Raw genomic sequence first — 13,342 nt, forward strand, 5'->3', positions numbered from 1 at the left:
AAGGGGTGGAAAAGAAGGACTGGAAACGGAAAAAGGTTGGAATAGGAAGTAGTAGTTAAAAATGGGAAAATAAGGTGGAAAAGGGGTAGCTGGAAAAGTAGGACAGATTGGGGTGGGAAGGGGGGGCTGGAAAAGTGGGGGGGAAACTGAGGTGGGAAGGGAGGAAGTGGGAAGGACTGGGGAGAGGAAGGCCTCTCCTTTGCTCTTGGAAGAATGACCCAGAGAAGATGAGAGGAGGAAAGAAAGACATGCACGGGGTGAGGGAGACAGAGAGAAACGCATGTGCAGGCCAAGGGAGAAGGAGGGAAAGGCGCGTGCGGCGAGGCAGGAGGGTAAGGAGAGCTGGGTTGCTGTGCGCAGAGGTAAGAGTCTTAGCGGGGAGGTGGTGGGAAGGTGTGGGACTGAAAGAAGCTCTTCTACCGACCAGGACCCTCAACCAAATATAAACCAAGGGGGGCTTTTTCAGCTTAAAAATCTTGGCTTATACTTGAGTAATTTTTTGATTTTTCTGGTCAATGGAATATACATGGAATCTAAACAACTTAGGCAACAGAAAGTATCATTTTATGTTTTTTCTCCTATCTGTGGATTTATTTTACTGTTCCTACCTGTTCCTAGTCTGACTGGACAGGACAAAGGAACTAGGCAAGAGGGAAACAATGTCAGAATTTCTTAGTTGCCAAAAAGAGGAGTGATAGATTCTGAAGGAACAATTCTATTTACTGCTTAAAGGAAAGGGGTTGATGTGATACAAGTTGGGAGATTTTCTATCTATCTATCTAGAGCAATGCTTCCCACCCTTTGGTCCTCCAAGTGTTTTGGACTTCAGCTCCCACAATTTCTATCAGCTGGTAAGCTGGCTGGGATTTCTGGGAGCTGAAGTCCAAAACAACTGGAGGACCAAAGGTTGGGAACCATTAATCTAGAGCCAAAATCCCAATAGTCATAGACTGTCTGCCAATTCACTTTTTCTAGTACTTTTTCTAGTACTGTACTATTAAATACAGTTAACTATACATCTGCTTCATACTTTTTAAAAATGGTTTGCAAAATTAGTCCTCTTTTTATGCCCATGCATTTTTTTTAAAAAATGAGGTAAATCATGGTGGTGGGTAAGCTGAAGTATGGTCTTTATAAAGATCAAACAAATTTGCTTCAACCCATGAGTACTACATTCTAACCACTGGCCCTCTTGCATCACCTGTTAACACACAGTTTTTCTCTAGAAATGTATGGCTGTTGTTTGGTAATCAAGATTCCTAAAGAGCATATACCACAATCCTCATAATAAACTATATACTGAAAATGGTTGAAAATTGCCTATCTTTATGGTAAAGGATAGAATGTCTTTAATCCTGTGAGACATACACAAGTGTACGCTCACCTTATGCCTAGGTATGTCTTTTCTTGATTGCTGCAAAGGCTTACCTATGTGTAAACCGCCCTGAGTCCCTTCCGGCAGATAGAGTGGTACCCTGTTTCCCCTAAAATAAGACATCCCCAAAAAATAAGACCTAGTAGAGGTTTTGCTGAATTGCTAAATATAAGGCCTCCCCCGAAAGTAAGACCTAGCAAAGTTTTTGTTTGGAAGCATGCTCGCCAAACAGAACACCAGAGCATGCAGGATCGGTAAATGTACGTACCATAGAGTGTTGTACATGGAAATAATGGTAGTAACAAGAAATTCTTGTTAGGATTCAGTTTGTCTGGTTATGCTGGTTTATGATGACAACTACTGTACAGTATATAATGTTGATTTTTTTTGTTCAACAATAAATGTGAATTCTTCTTCATGGAAAAATAAGACATCCCCTGAAAATAAGATCTAGAGCATCTTTTGGAGCCAAAATTAATATAAGACACTGTCTTATTTTTGGGGAAACACAGTATAAATAAAGTTTGTTGTTGTTGTTGTTGGTATTTTCCTCCACCCTCTAAATGACCTAAGCCCCCCACTCCAGGATTCATGGTTTTGCCTCCCTGTGCAATCATTCTGTGACTGGTGGGGGCTACAAGGGATTGGAGAAGTGCCTGGCTATGCCCCAAGCAGAGGACATCTTCTGCTGAAATCTTAGATGAAGATACCACCAGCCTCATGTCTGGATAGGGCACATAGCTATTCAGGGAAGCTACCGCAGCAGAAGCACAAGTTCTAGAGATAGTGAATGGACAACTGTGGCAGAATTCTACTGCAAAACTCTTATGCTACAATGAACAATATAGAATTTCAGCTATTATGTGTTCACCTTGACCTTATTTTTTAAAAATCTTTTAAAATATAGAAACAAACTGATAAAGCACAATCCTAGCAAAATCTATAAGGTAAAAAATCTGATTGAGCCTGTGAAACTGCTGGAATTGTTTATTAAACTTGAATTACTATCAAAATTTTATTTCTTACTCTCCTGCATCACAGCTTATATAGACTGAACAAGGTCACAGAGACCCCACCTTAGTGTTTTTGTCCCCAAATAATAATAGGCATACTGCTGCATGGTTTTTTTTCATCTTTAACGTAAGCCCAAAAATGTATCTTCATAATAAATCTGATAACCTTCTGTTTGCCTCTTCTGCGCTTAAATTATGAAAAATCCAGTTCAGATGCATTTTTCTTGGATGGGGTTTCCCCCTCTTCCAGATAAAAACACACCACAGAAGAACTTTAAGTTAAAATGGCAGCAGTGTTGATACCTAAATGGACTTGTCACTTGCTAAACTATAGCCATCTTTACAACCTTTTGTACAACAGAAATGTGTGGAAGCAACAAAGTTAAAAAAACTTACATCATGCATGGAATCCAAGAGTTTTGTCAGTTGATAAAATCTTTGCCAGTTCTGGCTGGAGTTCCCTTCTCTCTTCACTATGGCTTTTCCCAACTCTTTGATGTAGGTCATACGTATTTCATCGAACAAGGCCTGACTTCTCAAGCCCTCCTTGGGAACTGAAATTAAAACTGAGTTTTCAGAATGGCCAAACCTTTTATGAAATTAAACATTATCTTTTAACTTGATTCCTAGTTACATCACAAATTCAGGCATATTAACATTCTGGATTACTATAACACACTCTACATGGGGCTGCACTTGAAGAGTGCTCAGAAACTTCAGCTGGTCCAAAGAGCTGCGACCAAGTTGCTAACTGGGGCTGACTGCAGGGAGCAGACAAATCCTCTGTTGCAGAAGCTCCACTGGCTCCCAGTTTGTTTCTGGGCACAATTCAAAGTGCTGGTTATCACCTTTAAAGTCCTAGATGGCTCAGGTCCAGGCTACATGGATGACAGCATCCCCTTGTTGGAATCTGCCCAGGCACTGACATCTTTAGGATCTCGGTGGGAACAAGAAAGTGGGCGTTCTTTCTTGGTGGTTCCTCTTGACTATGGAACTCACTTCTTCCCAAGGAAGCCAGAATGGCCCCCTCCCTGCTGGCCTTCCAGCAGCAAGCTAAGACTGGCAGGTTTTAAAGATGAAAATTTTAAAGATCAAGTCAGGGGGTGCTGTGGTTTTTAGTTTTGAATATGTTTTTATGGATTTTAACTTATTTTTTAACTCCAATGATATTTAATCCTATTTTAATGTTTGTATATTTTAAGTTGTATTGAAGCACTTTTAATGTAAACCACTTTGAGTCCCCTTTTGGAGAGAAAAAGTGGGGTATAAAGAAACATAAACATAATAATAATATTAAAAGGAACTTTCTAGTAAGAATGCAGCTCTCCTTTGTCCTATTTTTTATTTACAAAGCTGGGGAAGTTCTGACTTTCCCTCACTGTTCAACTCTGACTCCCTTCAGTTACAGAAGCAATTGTTAGGAATAATATAGTTCCATCAACATTTTAGGAGGCAGATCGGCATAGATTTCCCAAGCATTGGCTTATGAAATACCTTTTTTGCCATAAATCTGAAATTAAAAGCTATGATAAAATATTTTCAGGGCTGGGCATTTTTGTGATTTTAGAAGGCAAAAATCTTTTGATTTTTTTTTTTTTTTTGCTGACATTAACTTTCAGAATTGAAGAATATTTGAAATTAAAAATAATTTTAGAATACTTTTGGTACCCCTTTGCATAGTATGTGGAGACTGTCTTTAAATACAAAATGTTATTATTCACACTATCCATAGGAAACATACTATCACTAATTCTTGTAAGACCTGATGATAGGTGGTCATAACAAAATTTTATGATTCTATTTTTTTTTTTTAGAACTGGAGCATGGCAAACTGGGTTTGAGTGAATTAAATTAGGCTTAATGCTACAAATTCAGTGATGAGGAAAAACTACAACTTCCACATTGTAACCAAACCAAAACAGAACACTAGAAAAAATATCAATTTTCACCTACTTGTAGAGAGAAGCAACAAGGTTTTCATGCAAAGGTATTCTTCATATGAAACTTGAAGCCGTGCCAGCTCATTAGTGACCACCAGCAAACGTTTGCATTGTTCATACATACAAGGTAAATTCATTCTCTGCCTGAGGAAAGAGCAGATATAACAACATCAGGACAAATTTTATACAAATATAAAACTAGAACTGTCAAGTAACACCATACCTCCCCTAAATAATAACAGAAAAGAACTAAGTATATTTATCTTCTTAAAATACTTTTTCTGAAGATAAGCTTTCTGAATGCCTTCCAACTCCAGGCCGTCTTGGATTACACACACACTTACATGACCAATTTCAAACCAGGATACAGGTCGCCTTAGTGGATGACCTCCGTCTTAACATTGACAAAGGGTGTATGTCACTGCTGTTTTCTACCTTTGGCTGATACCTCTGTGGTTACTTACAAGGTGTCTCTTTTTGTCCTGGCAGCACTGAAAATCTGGGCAAGATTAATTGCTGATATTGTAGTTGACTGTGCTGGGGATGCTTTTATCTAACTATTGTGTGGTCGCTCATATTCAACGTTCTCTTGTTTAAGTCTTCAATAATATTTAATTTTACTTGGCTTCTAACTATGCAAGAGCTTGTTCATGTATATTTTTTAATGTTGCATTGTTTGAGATTTTATAACTTTATAATTGTAATTACTCATTTGTTAAGTATGTGAAAGATCTATGGTCTAAGCATGAAATAGAATTTGACTGATTGTATTTCCCTGTTGTTGCTTTTAGCTCTCTCGGCAGCTTTCGATACCAATACTATCAACCACCGTATCCTTCTGGAGCACCTGGGGGGGGGGGGTTGGGAATCGGAATCACTGTGCTGTAGTGGTTACAGTCATACCTCTCAGGCAGGTTGCAGATGGTGGTGCTTGTTGAAAAAGGAGCGGTTATATGGCATTCCACAGGGCACCATTCTATCTCCTATTTACATTTACATGAAACCACTAGAAGAGGCATGAGGTGGGGTGCTATCTGTACGTTGATGACATCTAAATATATTTCTTGATTCCTTCCAAAACAGCTCTAAGGATACTATGTCTCCTTTGAATGAATGCCTAAAGGAGGTAATGGGCTGGATGAGGAAAAACAAATTGGGTCCTAACTTGGGGATGGAGGTGCATCATCCAGTTCTGTATGGGGTTACTCCCCCTGAAAACTGTGTTTGCAGCTTAGGGGTGCTCCTGGATCCATCCCTACAAATGTCAGCCCAGACAGATGTGATGATTAGGAGTGCTTACTATCAGTTTTGGTGGACATGCCAGCTGCGCCCCTTCCTACATTTTGAGGACGTGAAGATGGTAGTGCATGCACTGGGAACTCAAAGTTGGATTTCTGCAATGCTATTTACATTCAGCTACCTTTGTATCAAGTTTGGAAACTCCAATTGGTTAAAACATGACAGTCAGATTGGTTACAGGAACATCCAGGAGTGAGCACATTACACTAAAATCACTCCACTGGCTGTCAATTAGTTTCCGGGAAAAGTACGAAATTTTAGTTTTGACTATTAAATCCCAACATGATTTGGATTCAGGTTACCTACAAGAACAACAACTCCACCAGCTCATTAAAAAACTGTAGGTGACTGAGAAAATCCCAGCAGACCTCAAGGATGCCACCATCATCATCCTTTTCAAAAAAGGGAACAAAACAGACTGCGGAAATTATCGAGGTATCTCCCTTCTAACCTCCACTATCCAGAATCCTTGCAAACTGCCTTCGACCTGTCTCAGAAGGCACCCTTCCAGAATCCCACAACGGTTTATGTCCCTCCAGAGGAAGAGTGACATTATCTTCACTGCACGATAGCTCCAAGAAAAATACAGGGAACAAAATCAACATCTGTACATGGCATTCACTGACTTTGCAAAGGCATTTGACACAGTGAAGCGCAGTGCTCTCTGGACCATCCTCCAAAAAATCAGGTGCCCTGACAAATTTGTGAACATCCTGTGGTGCCTCCACAATGACATGATGGCAACAGTCTTGGACAGCAATGGCTCCCAAAGTGACCCATTTAAGGTGGAATCAGGTGTCAAACAGAGATGTGTTATTGCCCCAACCTTATTTTCCATATTATGGAGCCCCCGGTGGCGTAGTGGATAAAAGCCTTGTGACTTGAAGGCTGGGTTGCTGATCTGAAAGCTGCCAGGTTCGAATCCCAGCGTGGATGAGCTCCCTCTATCAGCTCCAGCTCCATGCGGGGACATGAGAGAAGCCTCCCAAGCGTACCTTGGGCAAAATCCATGTAGCCGGCCAATTCTCTCACACCAGAAGCGACTTGCAGTTTCTCGAGTCGCTCCTGACACGAAAAAAAATATCCCATCTTCATCACTATATCTTATCTTGATGGGAAGCTTCCCACCGGAGTGAAAATCATCTAACAGACAGATAGCAAGCTATTTAACCTCAGCAGACTGAAAGCCAAAAGCAAGGTCACAACAACAATTATTATAGAACTCCAATATGCTGATGCTAAAATAGTCTGTGCGCATTCAGAAGACAGCCTACAAGCCCCTCTAAATACCCTGGAAGAAGCATACGAGAAGCTTGGCCTCTCATTGAACATAGAGAAAACCAAAGTGCTCTTCCAGCTGTCGCCAGCGAATCCCTCTCCGATGCCAGGAATACAGCTTAATGATGTAACATTAGAAAATGTTGACCATTTCCACTACCTTGGCAGCCAGCTCTCTACAAAAGTCAACACTGATGCTCAAATAACACACAGGTCTACAGACGTCACACTCAATTCCTGGAAAGATTCCATCAGCATTACCTCTGAAAAATCTTGCAAATCTCTTGGGAAGACAGGCGGACAAATGTCAGTGTGCTGGAAGAAGTAAAGACCACCAGCATTGAAGAGATGCTCCTACGCCATAAACTCCATTGGACTGGCCATGTTGTCCAAATGCTCAATCACCATCTCCCAAAGCAGTTACTCTACTCCCAACTCAAGAACGGGAAACGAAATGTTGGTGGACAGGAAAAGAGATTTAAAGATGGCTTTAAAAGAACCTTTAAAAATGTGGCATAGAAACCAAGAACTGGGAAGCCCTGGCCCTTGAGCGCTCTAACTGGAGGTCAGCTGTGACCAGCAGTGCTGCAGAATTCGAAGAGGAATGGAGGGCTTAAGGGAGAAACGTGCCAAGAGAAAAGTGCATCAAGCCAACCCTGACCGGGACCACCTTTCACCTGGAAAGCAATGTCCTCATTGCGGAAGGACATGAGGGTCAAAAATAGGTCTCCACAGCCATCTATGCATCCACCACCAAGACACTACACGTGGAGGGCTATTACCCTCGGGCTATGAGGGATCGTCTAAGTAAGTAAGTAACATACAGGATCGACTTTTCCTATACAATCCGCCCCTAATACTGAGATTCTCTGGGGGGTGGCTACCCCAGGTAGCCAGAACCCAACTGGTGACAGTCACCCAGGGAATCTTTTCATCGGATGACCCAAGACTGTGGAACGACCTGCCTGAAGAGATCTGACAGTTGGAATTTGAAACACATCTGAAGACCTATCTCTTTTGTGTGTTATATATGCTGATTGTTGGACTTGTATTGTTTTAAATATGTTGTAAGCTGCTTTGGGTTCCTTTGTGGGAGAAAGGCAGGATACAAATAAAGATGATGATGATGATTATTATTATTCCGGCAGGCCTACTGAGTCAGTTTTAATCATGAATTTTAATTGTGTTCACTGTATTTTAATCTTTGTTCTGTGTATTATAATTTATGTATTTGTATAGATATGTTTTAACATGTGTATTTTATATGTTTATGATGATTATGTGTGTTAACTATCTCGTAACCTGCCTTGAGCTGCAAGGAGAGGTGGGTAAGAAATAAAAGAAGTATATTATTATTATTATTATTATTATTATTATTATTATTATTATTATTATTATTATTACACACAAGCCTATAATACGGGTGTCAGCTCTGATGGACACTCTTGCTTGTGTATGAATGGAGTTGAGTGGAGTGGAGTAGAGTACAGGATTCTACTTAGAATATGCAACTCCTCCTTAAGGTAAAAAAAACACACACTTCATTTTCCACAAAATATAGTAGTGGTGTGAAAATGTTTACGCATTGCTAGCAAAACTATGAGGACCATAAAGGAGTAGAAGTGCATATTTACAGGAGAAAGAAAAATAAGGTTAGCAGGCTGATTAAAAAAAAAAAAACCAAAACAGCTTTTCCAGAAGCATAATGTTTTATGGGTTTTCCAATATTTTGAGCTTTGAAATTTGATGTCTCTTATTTTTACTGAGCACAGGAAGAAATTACTGTATACACTTAATTATCTCTAAAAATTTCAGTCAAAAATTGACCCCCAAAACATGGGTCAGTGTGCATTTCATTGAAAAAGGAACCCTCCTCTTTTCTAAGTAGGCAAGAACATAGTCCATCCTGGTGCTGGGATTAACTTTTTAAAATGCCTGGATGGGAAAATGGTGGACACAGCTGTTCATAGGAACACAGAGACAGCAGAGGGGGTTGACGCTTCTGTTTTGTTAGGTTAATACTGTTCCTTAAACGCACCCCCCCCCCCCCCCCCGGGGAAATCATGTACTTCTCTGGGAAAAGTGCAAAAAGCGTTTTTGAATGCCTTGGAGAGAAAAATTGCAGCAGTAGTGGCCAGGGGCTGCTGCCCGCTCAGGTGCTTTCCTTTCTCTGTGGAATGACCCACAATTTATCCACATGTCATATCAAAATTTATAATTTGACTGCAAAAATCTGTCCTTGATTTATACATGAGACTGACTTATATATGAGTACATCAGGTAAGTTCTTTTATTTACAATTTGTAAATAAAACTGGTTACTACTGCCATAAATCTCTACTTTTAAAAATATAGCTCCACTTGACAAAATAATATTGGGACATATTTGTACCTTTCAGGTTTTTAAAGCTAATTGTTATAATTATCACTGATAACTGGAAAAGCAACTAGAAAAGAAAAATCAGTTCTGTTTCAGAGTTGTTATTGAACTGATATTGTGACATTTAAAAGAATAATTTATAAAGTTATTTCCTATCAACACCCTGACAAGGGTGGGGAGGGGGTGTCATTATCAACAAGACACACACCTTGTCATATATTTCCCCTGGCAAAAGACATGGGACTTAACTTTGTAGTCAAAAGGTGTTGAGCTTCAAATCATATCTGAGATGCTTTTGGAAGTCTGTAATTTCAGAATGCTGTATAATTTGTTCCCACAATTATCTCTGACACTTAATACAGGCATAGGTAAACTTTGTCCATCCAGATGTTTTGGACTTCAATTCCCACAATTCTTAACAGCTTAACGAAACACCTGGAGGGATGAAGTTTGCCCATGCCTGACTCAATCAATATGAGAGCTAGCAGAGCCTTCTTGGAATAAAGCCTTCCAACTACAAATGTTGTTTTTTTTGGGGGGGGAGGGGGGCTTGCACTCATACTTCTGTTTTAAGTCTACCTCTTCTAAGCCCGTTACTACCAAAACTTCCCTGTAGCTCACCTATCTGAAGCTCTTCTGACATGATTAACTTAAATATATGTCTTCTCCTATGAGCCGGGACATCTAAGCAGAGCCACCAAATTCAGAGGCAGTGTTGTTTTGAATACCAAACACAGTTATATTGTTGCTGCTCTCATACTCTGCTTGTTCACTTCTCAGATAAGCCATTACTGGGAACAATGTTCCATAATACCATATACAATAATTCTAATGCCTTAATTCATGCTTTAACACATGAGCTGGTTTGCGAAAAGGACACTGTGTGGTGAAAGCTGCTTTGACTTCTGCGCTCAGGGCAGTCCTATTTCTTTGCTCCTAGATTTAGCCTTTACTCCACTCACTACTGAGCCATTGGAAAGCTGGAATATGAATAGAAGCGTAGGGGAAGCAGAAGATCTACTTGTAGAACTCTGCCCCTGATGGGACTGTAAATAGTGTTATTCAAATACGTTTTGTAGGCGTCCCTGAAAGTTTAAAACAAGAATGAGGCACATTAGGCCTGCCAGAGGTTCTTGAAGAGAAGCTCTCATGATTCCTCATCTCTGGCTTTGTTGGTGAGAGTATTGCATGGTATTATTTTATTACATATGCATACCCCTTCAAGCTGGGATTCAACATGAAACCACAACTGCTGTTCAATATTAAGAGTGTGATATATCCCCCAGCTTCTGCCTAAAAGGGAGAAAGGCAGAACAAAAGTCTTCCTGCCTGTAAACAATTGAAGCAGTCACCTCACTGCCCTCTTGGAAAGGCCCAACGGATCATAAACCCATCCGGAGGGACTCCCTTGGCCCCAAAACGGGGGCGAAGGGCCTTCTCTCTCCCTCCACCCCAATTTTAGCATTTAACTGAAAGGAAACTAAAGAAGCTTACAATGTACTCAGATGTAAACTAAGTTCAAGTTCAGTATGAGCATTTCTCCTTCCAACATTTATTATTTCTGATAGAATATGCATCAAAATATTATATCATGATTATAATCAATGTAATTCTTATATTTATTTTTACCACACTTTTACTCAAAATTAAAACCCAAAGTGGCTCACACTTAAAAAGAAATACAATTAAAAACATGCAAAAGCTAATATTAAAATGTTCAATTAAATTTGTACAAGGATGAAAACAAATAAAATACAATTAAAATAAATTAACAAAAATAATTCACTAACCCAATACAGACAGTTCCAGCATCCAAAGGTAAGTAAATTTTAAATATATGAAGGTACCACAGAAACTTGGGCCTCCAGGTTCAATGCTGAATCCAGGGAAACACCCAAATGTAAATACTGTATGTCCAGGTCTCCATGGTCTCTAACTTATACTTTCCTGATCTAGTGAATTCCAGATATTTTGGATCACATTTGTATGACTACTAGCAATGCTATTTGGGATTAATGAAAACTAGTCAAAACAGCCAGGGGGTACCATACTGGAGAAAATACATGACAACAATACTTCGTTTCATTGTACCACTTGTGGTGAATTTAGTTTAGAGAAATGATTTACTCAGATGAGAAATACTTTGCAATATAGCAGGAAAGAGGAAGGGCTGAACTTGATCCTATATACAGTAGAGTCTCACTTATCCACCACTCGCTTATCCAACGTTCTGGATTATCCAACGCATTTTTGTAGTCAAGGTTTTCAATATATCGTGATATTTTGGTGCTAAATTCGTAAATACAGTAATAACAATATAACATTACTGCGTTTTGAACTACTTTTTCTGTCAAATTTGTTGTATAACTCTGATTTAACAAAACCCAACATTTTGAAGAAATCCAACCTTAGAGGCCACACAAACTGTGGACATTGTGTTGTTTGTTCTCAGTCTCTTAGAATCAAACAATTTATACATCCTACTTTAAAATTCAATATACAACTACGAAGTTTCACTACATGTAACACTGACCAGGTCATTTATACTATAGAATGTCCTTGTGGGCTCTTATATGTGGGCATGACTTCTAGATCTCTAAAAATCAATATTAGAACATCGCTCACGTATCAAGAATAAAGCATCAGATTCCATCCTTTATTCACATTTTTTAGAGAAATCACACTCCTATACAAGCTTTAGGTTCTGTGCTCTAGAAAGGATCATCACAAAACCCCATGGGGACATAAAAAGGATTTTACTACAGAGGGAAGCCTTTTGGATATTTAAATTACATACAGTCCATCCACATGGCTTAAATGATAAACTAGATCTCTCTTGTTTTTTGTAATTATCCTTAATGAGTTCTCCAAGTAGCTAGCAATCCTTAAAAAGGGAGCTACCTCCATGAGCTAATTGCTCACAAATGGAAGGCAGAAGGATCATTATCCACAGTAGAAGTGCTAAGGCAGAGCCACAAACTCCTTAGTGGAATTAAGTGTTTTTCTTTGTTTAATGGATGTTAAACTAATGAGAAATTGTGTAATGTTACTTGGTGCTGGCAACAGCAAATCTATTATGTTGTCTTTTTTAAATATAGTTTACAAAAGCTTCAGGAGAGTCTACTTCAAACTCATGAAAGAACCCTCAGAAGCTACCTGTAGAAGGGATTTTGATCAAGAAACAAGGATTACAAAATACCCGGGAATCCTTGTTGTTCTACATTGTTCTACAATTCTTTTGCGCATTTTCAAGACAATTATTTGCATGGGACAATGATGAAATTATCTGAAGTGTGAACCACAATTTACAGAAGAAATCATCAGTTGTTCATTCCTTTGACCATGCATTTCTAAGACTTTTATTTATGTGGGACAATACTGGAAACTAAGTGTTGTACTCAGTTACTGAACATACTTATCTGTTATTGAAAAAACATACAAACATGAATATAATGTTTGTTGTAATGTTGTAAACAATTTGCATTTCTGCATTATTCATGCGCCTGTAAGGATTATAATTTGTCTGTTACCAGTGTTCTATCCTGTATATCAGTTAGTAATAGACAACTGTATCTCTATACTTATTATAGATTTCTGTGTACTTTAGTGTTTGTAATAATAACAGCAGCAACAACAACAACAACAACGGATTGGGAGGCATGGGGGCACCTGGAAAAGGGTCTGGGTGGCGAAGATGATGCCTAGAAAGGGCTCTGAGAGGTGAGGGGGCACTTGGAAAAAGGTCTGGCCAGCGAGGGGACACCTTGAAAAAGTGGGTGCCCCAGGAGGGCAATGCTGCCACCCCTTAAGAAGAGGAGGAGGAAAGAGGAGGAGGAAAGCACAGAGCCTCTCAGTATGCCTTGTGGCGCCCCAAGGGCTCTGCGGAGCAGTTTAAGAACTGCTGATCTAAGGTATACATACCGCAAAAAACAAATGAATTTTGTGTTTAGATTTGAGACCCATCTCAAATATATCGCATTATGGATATAAATGCAATTACAGGTATTCAAAAAAAATGTTTAAAAAATTGAAATTCAAAACACTTCTGTTCCTAAACA

The 13,342-nt window shown here is 39.3% G+C and overlaps 1 protein-coding gene across 1 annotated transcript in view; it reads right to left on the bottom strand.

Moving 5' to 3' along the window:
- The window catches only part of nr3c1 (nuclear receptor subfamily 3 group C member 1), a 71,986-nt gene that overhangs the window by 8,491 nt on the left and 50,153 nt on the right, over positions 1-13,342 (bottom strand). The window contains exons 7-8 of the mRNA XM_062973895.1: positions 4,342-4,472; positions 2,785-2,942 (exon numbers count right to left, since the gene is read on the bottom strand). Coding sequence (XP_062829965.1) covers positions 2,785-2,942; positions 4,342-4,472 — 289 coding nt within the window. The remainder of the gene's footprint in view (positions 1-2,784; positions 2,943-4,341; positions 4,473-13,342) is intronic.

Source organism: Anolis carolinensis, chromosome 2, assembly GCF_035594765.1.
Source record: "Anolis carolinensis isolate JA03-04 chromosome 2, rAnoCar3.1.pri, whole genome shotgun sequence".
Taxonomy (NCBI): domain Eukaryota; kingdom Metazoa; phylum Chordata; class Lepidosauria; order Squamata; family Dactyloidae; genus Anolis; species Anolis carolinensis.